General features: G+C 38.5%; 1 protein-coding gene across 1 annotated transcript; it reads right to left on the bottom strand.

Moving 5' to 3' along the window:
• Positions 1 to 92: 92 nt before the first annotated feature.
• On the bottom strand, positions 93 to 15,923 carry LOC135473487 (thioredoxin domain-containing protein 11-like). The gene is made up of 14 exons (XM_064753341.1): positions 15,591 to 15,923; positions 14,072 to 14,291; positions 13,620 to 13,740; positions 10,157 to 10,263; positions 9,720 to 9,813; positions 9,002 to 9,114; positions 8,222 to 8,290; positions 6,349 to 6,480; positions 5,152 to 5,907; positions 4,563 to 4,611; positions 3,978 to 4,126; positions 3,291 to 3,403; positions 2,756 to 2,836; positions 93 to 2,337 (listed from the first exon to the last, which is right to left on the bottom strand). The coding sequence occupies exons 1-14, from the start codon at positions 15,728 to 15,730 to the stop codon at positions 1,827 to 1,829; spliced, it is 2,655 nt and encodes an 884-aa protein (XP_064609411.1). The 5' UTR covers positions 15,731 to 15,923; the 3' UTR covers positions 93 to 1,826.
• Between the last annotated feature and the right edge of the window lie 4,066 nt (positions 15,924 to 19,989).

Genomic DNA, 19,989 nt, shown 5'->3' with positions numbered 1-19,989 from the left:
CAAACTTACAGTAACAAACTTACACAACGTAAATATCACAAGATTAAAATAAATATTTTATTTAATAATTTATTTTCAGTTAGAATTGTCTGCATAATTTTAGAATCTCTTACTGCATTCAATGTACATTTCTTAAATATGGACAACTGGAAGTACATACATTTGATACATAAATTAAAAGTGTGAAATACCTCTGTGTAGCCATTGCAGCAGTTTTTCACTCGGCCACATACCTTGTGTCAACCTTCAATGTAACTGGATTTAGTGTTCAACTTTTTCCCCCCATGTTTCTATAAGATGACATTTACTGCTGCATAAAAACTTACATGGACTTCATTTTTTCATCAGTTTATACCACTTTCAGAAATTTAAGTGTTCTTTAAGTTTCAAATACAAGTAGCTTTCATAATACCAATACATGTATTTAAACCGAGAGAGTGCACTATATTAAATCATGTTGGAACATGTGCAAGGGAAGTGTCAACAGTGACCGGACAAAACTGAGGAGTAAAGAGACAAAAGGCATTTACATGTTTACTCGACACCTTCTTTACATGCAGTATGATCACATTTATATACATACATTTATATGCAAACAATGTAAATGGATAAAAATTGATTTCCAATATTTGTTGGGACATAAAGGCAGTGCCATGTGATAATTTCTCTCGTCGCCAGTGGTTATGCATGATGAGTCACCTGTTGGTAGAGTATCCACAGATTTCAGGATAACCAAGTACATTCAGCACTCATAAATACCTATAATCATATCACTTTGCTACGATACCTAGCTCCATTCATTTCATGTACTCAATGGCAATATTGTATACATGTACATATAAAAATGGAAATCTTTTTACCCCAATGACATCAATGTTGAATTTTAAAATATATTTCATACAAATGATGACTCCAAGGAAAGTTGCCATTAACACACCCAACTCTGCTACAGGACTCTCATCCAATCAAGCAAGCAAAACATACAAGAATGTTTACTGAGACAGTTTCAAAAATATTATCAGTTATCTGCAGTCAAGTAAACTTTCACACTCTAATTTCCTGATAAAAACAACCATTAAGGAACATTGAAATTTAAGTAAAAAAAAAATATCAGTAAAGAGAAGTATGAAACTGTCTTGTGTAGCAAAGTCTAACTAATACTCCATGTCAGTTGTTACATATAAATGTTAAAGAAATTTTAAATTTAGAGCTACAATAGAAAGACACTACACCTGCATTGGAAATATTTTTTTATATCAGCACTCTCAATCACAAAAACTTTGATACTGGTAAAAAAAAAAATTATTTTCATACCTTTGAACATTATCAATAAGATGCTAACTGCTGTTTTCACACCAAGGTCTATTTCAGAAACTCAATAGATTGACGGAGCCATTACAGACGCATAAGTAATGCCTCTGTCAATCTATACCATCCCAATTCCTAAATGCCTCTGAAAGAAGCCAAAACTCTATGCAATGTTATATACAGTATATATAAAAGCCTTGGTAATATTATTTTCACTACAACCTGTGTGACATTTTGCACGTAGTTTTGTGCACATAGCATTAAGCTCTATTCACACATTGAGAAGAGTCAACCAATTGAACACCGAACTAATCCAGTGTAAACTGAACATCCACTATTTCAAGCCATTGCAGCATTCAAAAAATCACATCATCCAAATGGGGATTATGAAAGAGACTTTATCCTATTTTCATTCCACATTTCATATCTCACAAGTCCATTCAGCAAATCTCATAAGGCTTTCAAAAAAGTAAAAGTATCAGAAAAGTGCTGAGAAACTGAGACTGGGATGGCTAAAGTCACAACTCATCTCTCAAAGGCTTTGTTGAGAGGTTTTCAGCTGTTTTTGCAAGCCTTGTCAACAATGTTCTGTGCTGCTGATTGAAATATTCAAGGCTTGATAATGATAGCATCTCACTACTTTTTGACAACATATCTTCCAACAACTTTGCACTTTTCACCTGTTGTTCTGTTTTACTCAGTTGTTTTTTCAAAAATATGTACTGACTCAGTAAAAGTTGAATTCGAAATTCCTTCGTAGTTCTTGTCAGGTCAGTGTCAATCTGATTTCTTGCACTGTCCAAAGAAAGTAGAGTTTGTGGAACTTTCCGTTTTATTTTTCGAATGTGTTTATACAACTCCACAATGGTAAATGACACTTCTCTCCTATTTCTGCGGATACATGACATGGAACAGATTCCCCTGGCTGTGTCAAGACGCAAGACTTGGCTGGAATGGCGAAGTACAAACTTGATCAGGTTTGGGAGGGTTTTTGGAAGAGCATTTGGGAAAACCACACTGTCGGCTTTCCTGCAAGAAAAAACAAAACATAAATGGATATCCCTCGTTTCTACATGTAAGTCCCAACATCCTTTCAGATGGGGATAAAACACTATCAGAGCTCTTAGTCCCACGCAGCCTTATTGCTCATGACAAGAAAACATTGCTGAACTTCCAGACCCACACTTCATAACACTAAGTCATCAATAAAATGTTGTCCAGTGGGCTTAGTAAACGGAATAACTATCAACAGAGCATCCTACTTCTCTATTTACCTCTCAATGTTACATTCTTTAAGATGTCTATCTTTTTCATTGGCCAGAATTTGAAAAAACACACTTTCCCTACCGAGACACCATATTTTTGGAACAGGGTCAGGCTACTTCCAACAAAGAGTTTTTAAGGATGACACAATGGCCAGTTAACATTGGTAATGCAAGATACAAACCTTTTGGCTGGGAAGAAAATCAAGGTAGGGTAGACATCAACTGTGAACTCCCAAGGAAGGTCATTTCTATCAGCATCTATCCTGAAAGAGAAAAGAAGACATGTACAGTCTTCCTCAACATGAGGATGTGCACAAAACCGAAGGCTTGTTCTTCAAATGATTAATCCATCCACCCCCTGTTGCAAACATACCAGAAGAAATGAGTGTTACAGGTACTGTCTATTCACAGCTTTACATGTACACGTGTGAAAGTCAGAAATCCAAGTGTTCGGCCTGAAATTATGTTTGAGTCTGTATAATGTTTCAGGTGTCACAGTCAGTTGATTGCTATACAAACCTGAAACAACTCAAATTGAATAGTACTCCAATTATTATACTCTTATGTGAAGCAGACTTATATTTTAACCACTTTGTTGAAACTTGCTACTTCCAATCAGATTTCATAGAAACTGGAAATTAGAAAACTAGCAAATAACACTATATTGTGTTAGCCAAAATAAAGTAGAGCAGCACAGTAAAATAATATGACTCATACCTTGTAAAAATTATACTCTTGGCGGAGATAAAATACCTGGCTAAGGCAAGGTAAACATGAGATAAGCTGGTACAGAAGCCACACCATGATGCATAGAACAACACCAACACATCCTGAAATCATGAGCACGATATCATGCATTTTAGCACATGGACTACAGAAAATAGAAATTTAAAAGTTATCTTTTTAGGACTGAAAACTGGAAACGTAAGACAAACAAGGTTACCAACCTGCTTGCCTGTCTGAGACATGTGAATGAAAAACTTCAGCTTAATACAAACCGTCAGCTAAAGTACATTTTGAGATACTACCATCAACATTTATGTTTAACATGGATTCTATGAAGTCATTAAAATAGTACTTTATGGAAATTAACACGATGGTATCAATGACTGAATATCCCTATTACTGTAATTGTGTTTTACATGTATGCAATACCTGATTTCAATGCACTACTTTTGGAGATACAATCCTTATCATTTATCTCAATTTAACTCCGACTGTTATTGGACGCTGATGCTGATGCTTGGGGTATGATATAAGCCCATGCTGTATTTTCTACAGACAAGTTAAGATGTGGGAGTGTAGAAGCGGAAATTGAAAGTATGAAAGTGAAAATTGGGAGTATGAAAGTGGAAGTGTAAGTCATCTCTGGCTTTACCCTTATTTGGGTTGAGCCCCACTGACCTTACTAGTATCCATAACAACAGCATGGAATGTATGAGTGGTGAGATCAGTAACACAGACAGCTGAATGGTTATCACAGGTTTGGGGAGACGCCTCACTATTCTGGTGACGGCTGAGCAATGACTGGGTGTAGTTGTGTAAAAATATATCTGAAACCAGAAGAGAAAGACAACCACACACAAACTTAATGCTTGCCTCTTTCAACTCCTCTTCAATATGAAGAAGCAGTGACTTCAACAACCAATTAATAGTTCACCCATTCAAGCTTTTTTTGTGCGTTGACTATTGAATAAAAAAGAAACAGCAGTAAACAAGGAACAGCAGTAAACAAGAAACAACACGAGACAAAAACACTCACGCAACTTAACATACCCTAATTTTTGGGACACCTGGTCTGATCTTTTTAACCAGTATTCATGTAATTTTAGCAGGAATATTTAGTTCCTTTTTTTCACATAGTTAGCACATCTAAGCTAACACCAACACATTCCTATCTTTACTTTCCCCAAAAAGTGAGAGAGAGAAATGTAATTCTTTGCTTTCAACACTACTTACATGTATATTTGTCGGGTATTGCATACTTACCTATTGAATTTTCTGAGAATGGCTCTTTCATAAAACTATGCCATTCATTCTGAAAGCAGAAAACAGGGTCTACATTGCAACCAATGTAAAATCAATACATGATATCAAACTTGATCTGCATTTACATGTTACATGTGAAAGTGTGTATTCCAATTTTGTTTTCATTTCCTGACAAGCTGAAGATGAAATGGAATATTTAGTAAACATTTGTGGTAGTATATTTAACAACCATAAAAACAAAAGATGTTATTGGTACATGTATAATAAAAAGTGGTAAAAGGAGCAAATAATTTATATATTTATTTGATTGGTGTTTTTATTTTCTCAAGAATATTTTACTCATACGATGGCCAGCATTAGGGTGGGTGGAAACCGAGCAGAACCTGGGAGAAACCCACCACCATCCACAGGTTGTTAGCAGACCTTCCCACATACGTCCAGAGATCCCATTGGTGTGAAGCTCCTGGGTCATTGCACCGCGCTGGCATGCTAACCACCTCAGCCTTCGAGGAAATAATTACTGGAAATGATTGGTGAAAAAAAAGCCCTTCCCCCAATGTGTGCCATTATTCATATGTGTGACACTCACCTTCTTGTCAATGAGAACAGTGATGGATGAACCAGGCGGTAGCTGATCCTTAGCAAAATTTACACCTAATCTCTTGGCAAATAACATGTGATATTTAATATCCATGACAGCAAAAAACAGCGTCTGATTGGTTGCGCAGGCAAGTCCTGCTGATTTCATCCAATCAACGCTCTGCACCTGTGCATGCGTGGGGAACAACCCAGCTGGCAAAGACTGAGATGCGTGAAGGCGGAGCTTACAACAAGCATGTCGCTGGCTCCTCTCTTTAGCTACTTCCATGAAATAGTCTGTAGCTCTACGCCCCGGCACAGATTTTCTTTTTCCTGGATACTGTCTGTTTATTTGTCGATTAACTCCACAGCAGATGCTGGTATGACGATTAACATTGTAGTTTTTCACGGACTCTGCACAGATATTGGCCACTGGTCTGTGTGCAGACATTTTCAGCTGTGGGTAGAGTAAGTTCATGGTACAGCCTGACTGGAGTGGGGTCATGCTATCATAGTGCTGACATATCTCACAGGCACTGACAGCACCACCCTTTGAGCTGTTAGTCTCTCCCCTAGTCCCCACACTAACACAGCATGTCCTTGTGTACAGGAACTGCTTTCTCTGCCTCCTCAGGTTGTCACACATGGACAGAGTCTGGAGAAAGAACTTGCTGGCTGCTAAACCCTTGTATACTGTACTGTTCAGAGACTCACTGATATCCGTCTCACGGCCACAGTTGTTATAGGCAAGGGCAGACTTCTCCAGCTGCCAAAAAAATAAAAAACCCATAAAATCAAATGTACAATTTTACAATGCCAGATGATTAGCAGCAGAGATTATTGAAAGTTATTATAAAACTATTTATAATAAACCTAAATCAAAACAAAGAATCTGTCCATATGTCTACATGTCTTTTTAATTCACTCAGATCAAGATCAAGATACAACCAATAGTTACAATTCAAAACAGGCAATGTTTCACAGTGGAGTATATCATGATATAATCCTTTCTATGTTGCCTCTATCAATGAGGTTAAAGCCTCTCTCTGTCACAGACAGCACACTGATCAGATAAAATTATGTAAGTTTTGAAAATCAGACTTGAACAGATAGAGAAAGTGAATTATGGCTTAAACAAGGCATGGGATTGGCAAATTTTTTCCCCCAAGAATGTGTCTTGGGTATATGTAGCTGATGTGATACTCACAAGTGTGAGGGAATGATGGAGACCATACAGGGGGTCAAGCCTGGTGAAGTGGAGAAGAACAGGTCCTTTGTCCAGCTGGGAGGAAAGCAAGAGACTCTTCATACCAGGGGGGATAACCCAGCTAACCAAAGGCTGATAACATCAAAAACAGAAACAATACTTAAGAACAATACTTGAAAATATGTCACTCACAGGATTTCAGTCAGTGTCATGGAAGGAATGTGTAAGTGTAAACTAAAGCATCTACCTTTGGCAAGTTATTCAATGAGCAGTGTTCGTCACTTATTACCGCAAAGGCACAGACAGAGAAGACAGAAATAAAAATCCAAAGAAAATTCTACGTGCACCTGCACAAGTGGAAGACAAACATCTAAAGCACGGCAGCAAATATATATATATATATATATATATATATATATATATACAGTCAATGTATCAGTCTGAACACTGATCCTTAAGTGTCTTTTATGTGCCATATCTTGCAGTATATTGATGGCCTTTTAACTGATCCATATAACACGTACAAAGAAATCAATATTTCAAGCAGCTGAGATTTCAACTCCAGTACAACTCATCTTTAACACAAAATACCAATACTGCACTTCCCCCCCCCTCCCCCATAATAGCCCTACACTCACCTTCTTGTCAATGAGAACAGTGATGGATGAACCAGACGATAGCTGATCCTTAGCAAAATTTACAACTAATCTCTCGGCAAATAACATGTGATATTTAATATCCATGACAGCAAAAAACAGCGTCTGATTGGCATCTATTTCACATAATCCTAATAAAATGTACTCCAAACTACATGTATCATTAATTCTGTCACAGATGCACCCATGTACATCCTGAAGGATGAATCACCCATGTACATCCTGATGGATGAATCATCCATGTACATCCTGATGGATGAATCACCCATGTACATCCTGATGGATGAATCATCCATGTACATCCTGAAGGATGAATCACCCATGTGTACATCCTGAAGGATGAATCACCCATGTACATCCTGATGGATGAATCATCCATGTACATCCTGAAGGATGAATCACCCATGTGTACATCCTGAAGGATGAATCACCATGTACATCCTGATGGATGAATCACCCATGTACATCCTGATGGATGAATCACCCATGTACATCCTGATGGATGAATCACCCATGTACATCCTGATGGATGAATCACCCATGTACATCCTGATGGATGAATCATCCATGTACATCCTGATGGATGAATCACCCATGTACATCCTGATGGATGAATCACCCATGTACATCCTGAAGGATGAATCACCCATGTGTACATCCTGATGGATGAATCACCCATGTACATCCTGATGGATGAATCACCATGTACATCCTGATGGATGAATCACCATGTACATCCTGATGGATGAATCACCCATGTACATCCTGAAGGATGAATCACCCATGTACATCCTGATGGATGAATCACCCATGTACATCCTGATGGATGAATCACCCATGTACATCCTGAAGGATGAATCACCCATGTGTACATCCTGAAGGATGAATCACCATGTACATCCTGATGGATGAATCACCCATGTACATCCTGATGGATGAATCACCCATGTACATCCTGAAGGATGAATCACCCATGTGTACATCCTGAAGGATGAATCACCATGTACATCCTGATGGATGAATCATCCATGTACATCCTGAAGGATGAATCACCCATGTGTACATCCTGAAGGATGAATCACCCATGTACATCCTGATGGATGAATCACCCATGTACATCCTGATGGATGAATCACCCATTAACTCCTGAAACAAACGCAAAGGATTTCAAATATATGGCTGAAGAAAAAATCAGTAACAATGCAGCAATATCATACCTTCATGCTGTTTTTCATCACCCACTGAACAATGTTAGTTGAGGTCAGTTTGGTCACAAGTGGGAATTTCTGAAAACATCACATTTTTCTCTCTGCATTACACAAGAAGAATATATAAGTAAAGCAAAATAAGTGTACAGCAATGTTTTAAAGATTAGATAAATTTATTTTTATTCCGAATTTGGCCAATAAATGAAAAATTACTATAGCCATACATGTGCTTTCCTCATAGTAGGACCTATACCTATATGCGTAATACTATTAAGGCCATGCTGCAATCATACTTATATTTCGAAAATATGACATGCATATGAATCCTTGTCAAATGTTTCAAACATGACAAAGTAATGTTTCCATAAATTTTCCCGCTCTGTTTGTGACAGGTGCAAAAATGAATCTCTGTCTTATTAAAGGCGTGTTTTATAAGACAGTATTTAATATAATACTCCATAAATTCTCACTTATACATGGAGGACAGCAATCAGAATCCTGTCGAAAATATTGCTTATAATTGTTTGCATCAGACACATAATTGTGAATTACAGATAGGAGATACACATCCACTAGACCAGTATCTTGAGACAACTATTTTGAAACGTTATGAAAGAACTATAGGAGGCACAGAAATAATTTGCACAGTATTATGAGACTTGCATCTTTAGTGAGACAAAGACATTATTTGTCATCAAAATAATTGTATGCATAAATTCCACTGAAAAAAGGGTTTTAGAGTTTGAAAATCTTGAAGATTTAGAGTAATCTGCCCAAATATATACTCACCAAGGTAATGTTGAAGCGCCTGGTAATGACCACTCTACTTGGACTGCGTAAATCAAACATCTCTCCTAACTGTTTAGAATTTACCACTGCAAACTTGGGTGGAAAAATTGGATCTGTGAAAAACAATTCAAAAATAGATATTTTAACAAACAAGTCCTTTTCTAGTCCTTGATAGAACAATGTAATTTTTCTGTTACAAATGAAACTGTCCTATGATGGTTGCCAACTGCTCAATTCACAAAAACAAATGCCAACTGGATGAGGAAATTTTACACGAAATTTCAACATCTTTCTTTAACACATTTGTGTAAATTATTTGGGTTTCATTTTTCAAGATTCTCTAAATTTCTGCTTAATTCTGCACAGGAGTTTACAATGCTCTGCATGTGGAGATGCAATCAGTGTGTGATATCACAGTGATGGCTCACAGTCAGTTGTCGTAGTGGTCATCTTGAAATGTGATATCACTAAAAATGACATTGCACTCAATCCTGCACATGTATGCACTTTGTTCCTACATGTATTTAGGAGGTCGCTACTAAAGAATGCTTCCTTTTATTTTGTGAAGCAGGTGACAAAGGCTGCCAAAAGGAGTTAACCCTGCAGGCAGATTTCACACCCTTTCATCCACTGCAACCCAAGTCGCTTAGAAAGGTAAACGTTTACATGCTGTACACACATCTAAACACCACATGTAGCTTCTATATCAGATTAGTACCTTGCTCACAGATTCGCATTGCAGCATAGTAAAATTGCTGGAAACCAGGTGGCTCTGGGGATGTCCCATAGTCAAAGTATCCCACCACTGATGTCTGTAAACAGGAATTTGGGTTACAAGATTTCACACCAGAAGAGAAAATACAAAGAGGAATGTTTGCTACCAAAATGAAGAGATCTGGTAATTTCTAATTTGTATTAATGTGCAATTCTGTCCATAAAACAGGCCTGTTGAGACAGAAGGGTACTTGATGAATGTAGGTATTATGGTACATATGAGTAGTTATTTAAAAACTGGGTTACGAAATAATCTTGAGTCATTTTAGTGACCCGTCCTTTACACACATATATATACAATGTTAAGGTAACTGACATATATGTATTTCATGGCTAAAAGGAAACCATGAGAAAGTCTCAAGCTGTTCTGGGTTGTTTTACCTCCTGGGAAGAGATGAAGTCCTTCAACCGCTGTCTGTCATATATAAATGTTAGGGGAAATCTCAGATTATCCAAAAACTTCACCATGTGTTCTGCTCCTATAATACCTGAAAAAAATATGAAATTATCCATTAGCATCCTTTTTTATTTAATTATTCACAATGAATTCTTTCGATTGATTTTACTTATTTATTTACTTATAAATAATTACTTTTGCTTGGTATTAACTGCCATGCTCAAGTATTTTTCACCTAAAAAATGGTAGTTAGATTCATGGGAAGAGGAAACCTTAAGCCCAGGGTAAACCACCGCCTTCAGCAAAACATTATTCTCATTTAACGGTATTTTTATTTGGTATTTAAAATTACAGCCAAGATTACTTCAACAACCTTGTTACATAACCCATTAATTAAACTCAAATGCTGATCGTACGTAACAATGAAGATATATTTCAACATTTTCCCAACAACGAGAGAATAGGAATATCAGTGCCTGCCAACAAAATTACATCTGAACACAATTTATGTCAGTTAAAAAAGGAATGCTTTGTTAAGATTACAGTGTCCAAAAAAGTACCTTAGCATTTCTGATTTACTGAATACCACATTAACTCAAAGTGGTGGCCTGGGCACTGCCAGTGTCAAAGATACATCAATGCTGAGACACAGGTCTCTGACCTTCATTAGACCTGGATATAACCAGCCATAAACCACAGAACCATTTCTTGTATTTATTTATTTGATTGGTGTTTTACGCAGTACTTATTTAAAGAATGTATCAGTTAATGTACAACATCAGACAGAATCATGGTGGAAGAAACTGGACAGGGCCTTCAAGAAAGCGACATCCATCTCCAGGTCAATATTTATGGTGGGGGGATACCAGGCTGAGCTCAAGGGTAACCCATAATGATTCACAGGCCAGTATTTATGGTGGGAGGATACCAGGCTGAGCTCGGGGGTAACCCATGATGATTCACAGGCCAGTAATTATGGTGGGAGGATACCAGGCAGAGCTCGGGGGTAACCCATGATGATTCACAGGCCAGTATTTATGGTGGGAGGATACCAGGCAGAGCTTGGGGGTAACCCATGATGATTCACAGACCAGTATTTATGGTGGGAGGATACCAGGCAGAGTTTGGGGGAAACCCATGATGATTCACAGGCCAGTATTTATGGTGGGAGGATACCAGGCAGAGTTTGGGGGAAACCCATGATGATTCACAGGCCAGTATTTATGGTGGGAGGATACCAGGCTGAGCTCGGGGGTAACCCATGACGATTGACAGGCCAGTATTTATGGTGGGAGAATACCAGGCTGAGCTCGGGGGTAACCCATGATGATTCACAGGCCAGTATTTATGGTGGGAGGATACCAGGCAGAGCTCGGGGGTAACCCATGATGATTCACAGGCCAGTATTTATGGTGGGAGGATACCAGGCAGAGTTCGGGGGTAACCCATGATGATTCACAGGCCAGTATTTATGGTGGGAGGATACCAGGCAGAGCTCGGGGGTAACCCATGATGATTCACAGGCCAGTATTTATGGTGGGAGGATACCAGGCTGAGCTCGGGGGTAACCCATGACGATTCATAGGCCAGTATTTATGGTGGGAGGATACCAGGCTGAGCTCAAGGGTAACCCATGATGATTCACAGGCCAGTATTTATGGTGGGAGGATACCAGGCAGAGCTCGGGGGTAACCCATGATGATTCACAGGCCAGTATTTATGGTGGGAGGATACCAGGCAGAGCTCGGGGGTAACCCATGATGATTCACAGGCCAGTATTTATGGTGGGAGGATACCAGGCTGAGCTCAAGGGTAACCCATGATGATTCACAAGCCAGTATTTATGGTGGGAGGATACCAGGCAGAGTTCGGGGGTAAACCATGATGATTCACAGGCCAGTATTTATGGTGGGAGGATACCAGGCAGAGCTCGGGGGTAACCCATGATGATTCACAGGCCAGTATTTATGGTGGGAGAATACCAGGCAGAGTTCGGGGGTAACCCATGATGATTCACAGGCCAGTATTATGGTGGGAGAAACCCGTGAGCATCCACAGGATGCTCCACACACGCATCGCAAAGCATAGTCCTAAGGATGTAAATACGAAGTATAAAGAATGAGTAGTCCTACAAGTATAATGTATACTGAACAGAAATATAAACTCAATACGCATTATTTTGATAAAAATAACTGCGTTATTAAATTTCTTTCAATACCCTTTTTCAGTTGGGGTGGTGGGGGTGGGGGGGATAAAATGGAACAGGTTGGGTCAGTTTGGGAAATTCCACCCTTCGCTACCAAGTATGTCTGCCCTTTGCCTTCCCCACTGCTACACATCTTCGATGCATAGACCTGATGAGATGGTCAATAGTGACTTGCGGAATGTCTTCCCACTCCTGTGCGAGGGCCAAACGCAACTCTGCAATGTTACCTGGAACTGGAAGTTGCCAGTGAACATGCCGCTCGAGGACATCCCATAGGTGATCAACTGGGGACAGATCAGGTGAATAAGCAGGCCAGTCAAGCACTTCAATGTTTTCAGCCTGTACAAATGCTCTCCATGCAGCTTCAACATGGGGACAGGCACTGTCGTGTCCTACCCTATGGAAGAGGACCAATGGGACGACTATTTGGTGCAGGATTTCACCATGGTATCTACCCGCATTCCAGTTAACGTTGATGAAATGAAGCTGAGTGGGTTAGCCATGACTTATCCCCGCCCATACAAGTACCCCACCACTGTGCTGAACCCTACCCATGACTGCGTCGGCATAGCACTCACTGACTCGCCGCTTCCCATTGGCTCGGTGTAGCTGCAAACGGGATTCAGCTGAAAACATAATATGCCACCATTGTCCCAACGAACATGAATGTCAATCCACTCGAACCAACTCAGGTGTCGACAGGGGTAAGGTCTAGACCATAGAGGGGCCTATGAGCTCGCAAATTCGCTTCTCTGAGGCAAATCTGGTTATAATGGAGAATAAGTCTTTCATTAGCAGTGGCTAGCCTGAAACAGTTGCAAATATGAAGGAGGTCGAATAAGGTGGTCTTGATCAGGGATCGTTACACGCGGTCGGCGGGCATGCGGGCGATTAGCTGTCGTGCTGAAATCTTCAGGACGCCTTCTCAGACAACTAATCGTTGACATATTAAGGGCTCTGGCGCCAGCCTTACAAAAGGCCCTGAGGGTAAGGAGTATCAGGGAAGGCCTTACAGATCAGTGAATACTACAGATAGGACCACACCTGTCTGACGGGTCAAAATGGTGAATAGGCTTGAAATTGACAACACTTTGGTTTTGGAGAGTGGAATGTACACTGGTTTAGGGTTTTGCTCTTGGCCATCCCTTAAAATTGACAAAAATCACAGCATTATCTTGTGAAATGTTGCAAAAACAAAAGTGTTGCATTTATATTTTTGTTCAGTATAGATAAAAATGTACCTTGAAATCTGAAACCATTAAGATGGGTATGATAAACATAAAACTGAGGGAAGTAAGGGAACTTCAGTCTTCGTCGGCAATCTCCTTCCTTCCATGAACAGTTGATGCTCACAAATTTCACCTTCAAAGAAAAAGAAGTTTGAATTATAAATATTTTACTGTAACTTATACATATCTTGTTACATTTGATGATACCAGGGTTAGAAAACATCTGATTGCCTGTACAATGTAGATTTACTACAAGACCCATTTCTTTGATTGGGTTTTAAGGCCATATTAAATTAAGCAGTGTGCATTTCAATCACACAATGGCTGTCATTTTGAGAAAATTGGAGTAATGACCAACTTTTCACATCTTATTCACACATATACATGTAACTGACACATTTAAGTTAACTATTATTGCTAATTATTAATAAACATCAGAGAGAAATTTTTCTTTACATCATTACCTCGCCCTGCATAGCTCTGGCTGCTTTCTGAAATTCTGCTCTGGCAACTTTTGATCTCGAACACCAAGGTGCATAGAACATGATGAATATAAACTCGTTATCAGCCAGTATGCTGGTGACAGGTTCCATGGCACCATAGGGGAAGTCTTTTACCAGGGAGTTGAGGGGGAAGAAGCGAGACGGAGTGCGAGGAGGGACGATGACAGGCTTTGTCTGGATGCTGCAGAACAATACGCATTAAATTATTCACTTATAATACAGTATCATTAATACTTACTGCTAAAGACACAAAGAAATTTTTACACATTTATTCCTATATTACATACTGACAGTTTCATAAAAGTACATGTGGATGGTATTTCTATGCTTATCAATGATGTCAAATGCTAACACACCAATCTACTTAATAACATGAATGTAATTACCCAGTACATTGAGAAAGACTTTTTCTATGAAAGGCTGGTGTACAATATTAGAATGAGGATCTAGCTACAGAAATTTTCCAGTTCATTGTAATAGTTATATTAGTTTAGTCAATTAACACAAACAGAAGTATGTACTTGTGATAGAAACTCAGCCCATGCTGGCTTCCTCTCTTGCCGTATTTGAGAAGGTCTCACATCAAACCAATCAAACAAATAAATAATGATAGAAACTGATTTAATATATACATCTGGGATTAAGACATCTTAATCCCAATATACATGTACTCTATGATATGTGTCATACTTTAGAGCTTTTTCAGACTGGAAACAGGTCTGGAAATTTTAACTACTGAATGGTGCTACTATTCCACATCACTGCTGATATGCCTGCTTTGGAGTGCTTTTTTATATTCCCTTTTATGTTATAGTGTGATGGAAGTGGAGCAAGATCAGGAAAGCAGCACCTGCAATGCTTGCCACAAATCATAATGATTTCATTGGCCCTAACAGGGAACCCTTCACTCATTTGGCTTCACTCTTGATACAAATTTATGGTGGTTAGGGTGATACCCTGAGTGGATATGTTTAAGTGGTTGACAAAGTCTGAGAAGAATAATGCGTAAGGGATCTTCCAGTGAGCTGTAAAGATCAGATAGGTTTGTGTTTAAGCGTTGCTTAATATTCCTATTGACACTCGATGTTTTTTCTGATTTCTCACTGATTAAAAAAACCAATGGAGAAATGTTTTACAAAAAGAAAAATAGGGTAAATACACTGTTTTTCACATTACACTGTCACATATTATAGTCAAAAGGAGGCCATGACCATTCACAGTTTGCTGAAAGGCCTTAATTCCCAAGTATCACCGGAGAGGAAGTCAGTGTCAGCTGGACATCAACTCAAAGCGATCACATTGGTGAGTTGCCCCTGGGTAGTGCGCTGCAATAGCAGATTAACTGCTAGGCCACACAGGCCCCCTCAATCTTATAATAAATCCTCACATAACTCTCAGACTGCATGTGGTTTACAACTGTCTGGAAATGAAATGCACACAATTTCACACAATTTTAGACCATTTCACACCAAATGTTTACCTGTATCCATATTTACAAAATACGATGAATGACACAGCAAGGAGAATACAGCAGACTTCGGGATGCCTCGCCATGGCTTTCCAAGCAACGTGGTAGAGCTTTACGTTGTTGTTGTGGCTCAGGCTGTCAAAACTCTCCATTGATTTTAAACCACGTCACATAGCGAAGCCAGCTTCCAACAACACGTGTGCACTGTGAAGTGCTGACCACGCCCCGCGCGGTTTGCCCATCTGTTCGCCTGATATGGCTTCTACTCTGCATTAAGTACGAGCCACATGGTTTTCATATATAAACCCATAATACAAATGTATCAGCACACACGTTTTCCTCCCTCGTCCATCGACATTGCAACAACACAATCGATCAGATGTATGTCGTAAATCCACTTTACGACAATACAGGCCGGAGCAGGGACCATCTTACAATTCCAATACGGCAGCGATATCTTATTCCAACCACGAGTGCGCCGTACAGTGAACTTTTAAATCTCAACAAAGTTGTTCAGACAGCTATCATCGTTGACGTCATCACAGTAGGCTACTTAATTTACGGACAGACAGCTGGGACCTGAGGAAAACTGATGTTTAAAGCCCAATTTTTACAACCCAAGAGCAAAGCTGAGAATTTTTTTTGTTGGCATTTTTATACGTTTGGCCACATCAAAAGTCCATATTAAGAAATAAAAACCAAGCATTTCAGTATCCATTTCAATACAAGACCAAAAATACGCATATTTTTAAAAATTTATCATGATTATTAAGAGCTATTCGAATATACATCAGACATGCCGTATATATACAAAATACGGAAGCCCACAGCGGCCATGCCTGTGTCGTGCGGTTTATTTTGTATAGTCGATCAGGAGAGAGAAGCTCTATTTTATCGCTAATCTAAGCATATATGGGTGACCAACGCGCCAAATCTATACATTTACGCTAAAACAACCAGCACGTATTTAACTTACCGGGACTAGGTGGAAGTTCGAATTCAAACCATGGCTGACTTCACATTTATGTAGTTCGACTTGTTCGAATCAAAAGATTAAACGGATTATGGACTACTGTTAAAAAAAGGCAGTCGCTAACCTTGACATATCTACACCTTGGATGACCTTGGCAATCATGCAGTGCATACCAAATATATGGACGTTAATGTTTTGGCGAAATTGTCCGCGTGGAGCTGGTGGGTTAGGTTGCCCTGAGATATGTAACAATCCATAGTGTGTCCCATTGTCCCATAGGCCATTCAGACCTATACTTCAGGAGACATTCAAAGTTGGGACACCAAGACACAGGGTCTAAAGAGGTTATAGAGGCGTACAATTAACATGCATGGCTAACAGTTAATATTAAAATTTGAGACCGGTTGGCAGTTCAGAAATCTATCCGAGCATGCACGTTAGGCGAGGGTCCAAGGGTCGCCCAGGCCTCTAAAGATCCTCGACCCTGTAGATTATCTAAGACCGGGGTTAGGGTCTTAAGTAAAATTGCGACCGGGATGGTCACCGTCATTTATCTTCGTGCCATGTCTAAGGTAGATAGGAAAACTCTCCAAGGCGTTCTCAGTAACAACAGGCATTTATTACACATAACAAAATGGGAGTGACCAAACTCTGAGGTTCTTACAGGTCAACTCCCTCACCTCCCATATTTATGCATGCAATAGTTTGTTTACTTAACTATTAGTAACAGTTGCTGGTTTCAGGTATAAACTTGTTCTTTAATTATAAATACTGACTGATTAGTCTAATGTACATGTGGAAAGTTAATCTCCACATTTAATCTACTTAACTCTGCATGCTAACAAGTCAAACACAGTTGACTGTGTCTATAGCTTGATTTAACTATTCGCATGTCACAGGTCTATCATAACTATTTTACATGTATATTACACTTGACCATTACGTGTGTACACAACTTATCTGAAACTCGTTCACTAGTAATGTACATGAATTATTAGGATGACCAGCATATAGCTGGTCATATATGCCTCCTCTCCATCATGACGTCCTCGTCGTCTGTGAGGAGATTATTGGTTGGCAAAACAGGTATGCTAAACACAGAATCATTTAAATACCAATAATAGACATGTACAGCACATGCATACAAAGTTCTGTTCTTATACTTTATAGCACGTATCACCTTTCAAACATATGACTTTATATTATATATGACTATTATAATATATACATGCATTTAATTAGTAAGTTATGAAAAGTTATATAGAACATTTAAATCGAAGTATTTTTACATTAATTAAATGTGTCAAACAATATTAAATTTATGTCAAGTCAAGATTTATCGCTAATACCATATATTTGTCTGAAATAAACAATATTTATCAGAATACAATGAACATTTAAGAACAAAATAATACAGTAGTAAATGGATGAGTGTGATCCTTTAGATGTGCCAGCCAGCATCGAAAAATAAATCCATTTCTAAAGATAAACGTACAGATTATCAGATGTATATCAGTAAAACTATAAACCTCATGTAGCTGCTTGTTGAATGGTTTACTGCAACAACAGCATTACAAAATCTGTTGTGCTGCAGTACTAGAAGGGCAACTTTCAGAGGTATACTATTCCAGTATATTGTTTGTACCTAGTATGCAATGTGATAACATTTCAGTATTTCATTGCATTTTACATGGTTTAACTGGATTGTACAAGCGTACATTTATGATATTTAATGGTTCGAATATACAGTTTTCAATGGTTGCTCAGGCCAAAGAGAACATATGTTTATCTAATGGATGAAGATGAGCAACCTTAAAACATTAGATTGTCTCAAAAGTCTTTCATTTATTGGTTTTTGTGTGAATACCATGCAATATGTATATTTTTAAATTTGAAACATTATGACAAATTTTCATAATGTTCATTGTAATAGCATAAGCCATAATAAACTTCCTAATGTAATAAAACGAACATTTTAATTTCTTCGTTTTCTTGCGTGACCTTTCTGGGTTTTGATCGCAAGAAACTGTCTAACACTTTGATCAGGAAGTAAGTTTTCCTTAATCCATGCTGCTGGCTTTCCTGACGTAAAGCGCACTTTACAAAATTACTCTCCTTTCTGCTTTTTAGATTTCAAAATTTTCTTTATTTCGTGAGATTTTATCTTTCTACTAGACAAAGATCCACTTTGCTCATTTGATTGTCAAGGGCTAGGTATATCTTTGTTTTTGTCATTATCCAATTTGGATTTGTCTATTTGTTTTGTTTGTGAACTTAAGTTTTTTTTCATATGTCTTATCTTGCAACTCTTCAGGGTTTTGGTCTTCAGAGTCATCCTCATTATCTGGTAGGCTGGTTGGTCGTTGTTTTGGATCTATGTAAGGATTTAGTCTGTTTGGATGAACTACAGATCTCACTAAATCGTGACCCTGTGCTTTCCTTAGCTTGTATGTATTGTTTTCATAACAGATACAAATGCAATGAGGTCCAAGCCATTTTCTACACAGTTTGGGTGATAACCCTGGCTGCTTTTTCATACAGTAGAGCCACACTTTGTCATTCTCTTTAAACTTTGGCTGTGAAACTGATTTATCGTGTTGTTTTTCTGTACCTCTTCTGAGTCTTTTTGATATTGTCATGTGCTATTGACCTACAGATTTCTAAGTTTGTTTTTAGTTTTCCTAAATGAGCATTTACATCTTTGCCAATATTCGGAGTGTCTATAGGTAGAGTTGGTTGACGGCCATAAACAAGTTCAAAAGGGCGGTATCCAGTTGACTCTGTGGCAGGAGTCATTGCATATGCCATCATTACTGCTGGTAAAACTTCATTCCAGTTTGACTGATTTGGCTTACAGTAAGCTGTAAGAGTTTGAAGGATAGTTCTGTTCATCCTTTCACACGCAGCGTTTTTTTTTGTTGTTTTTTTTTGTTTTGTTTTTTTTTTGTTTGAGGGTGGTAACCGCTCGTTTTCAACCTTGTAATTTGAAACAATTTGCACAACTCTGTTACCAAATGTGACAGGAAGTTTTGTCCTCTGTCAGAAAGTAGCTCTCTGGGAGCACCATATCGACATATTATATCTGAACATTATACTCTAGCAATTTCACTGGCTTCTTGATTCTTCAAAGGAAATGCTTCAAGCCATTTAGAAAAAGAACATGTAAACAACAAAATGTATGAATGACCATCTTTAGATTTGTGTAAAGGCCCAACAATATCCAAATGAAGGCGGCTAAAAGTTAAACCAATAGGAAGTTGAACCAATAGGTAAAGATCTCAAAGTTGCCTTCTTTGATGATAATATCTCTTAGATGATTGACAAATTTCACATGATTTTACATAGTAGTCGATGTCGGATATCATTTTTGGCCAATAGTATTTTAGAGAAATTGCAAGCTATGTTCTTTCTTGTCCTTGATGAACTAAACTATCACGA

The sequence above is a fragment of the Liolophura sinensis genome, chromosome 1, assembly GCF_032854445.1.
Source record: "Liolophura sinensis isolate JHLJ2023 chromosome 1, CUHK_Ljap_v2, whole genome shotgun sequence".
Classification (NCBI taxonomy): domain Eukaryota; kingdom Metazoa; phylum Mollusca; class Polyplacophora; order Chitonida; family Chitonidae; genus Liolophura; species Liolophura sinensis.
This window is presented reverse-complemented; position numbering and strand designations above follow the sequence as displayed.

Excerpts from the sequence above, each read along its gene's own strand:
- LOC135473487 (XM_064753341.1), bottom strand. The coding sequence starts at position 15,730 with ATGGAGAGTTTTGACAGCCTGAGCCACAACAACAACGTAAAGCTCTAC. Across the intron at positions 13,741-14,071 it reads CCAGAGCTATGCAGGGCGAG|GTGAAATTTGTGAGCATCAA; the intron begins GTAATGATGTAA and ends TTTTCTTTGAAG. Across the intron at positions 8,291-9,001 it reads GGCGCTTCAACATTACCTTG|AAATTCCCACTTGTGACCAA; the intron begins GTGAGTATATAT and ends TGATGTTTTCAG.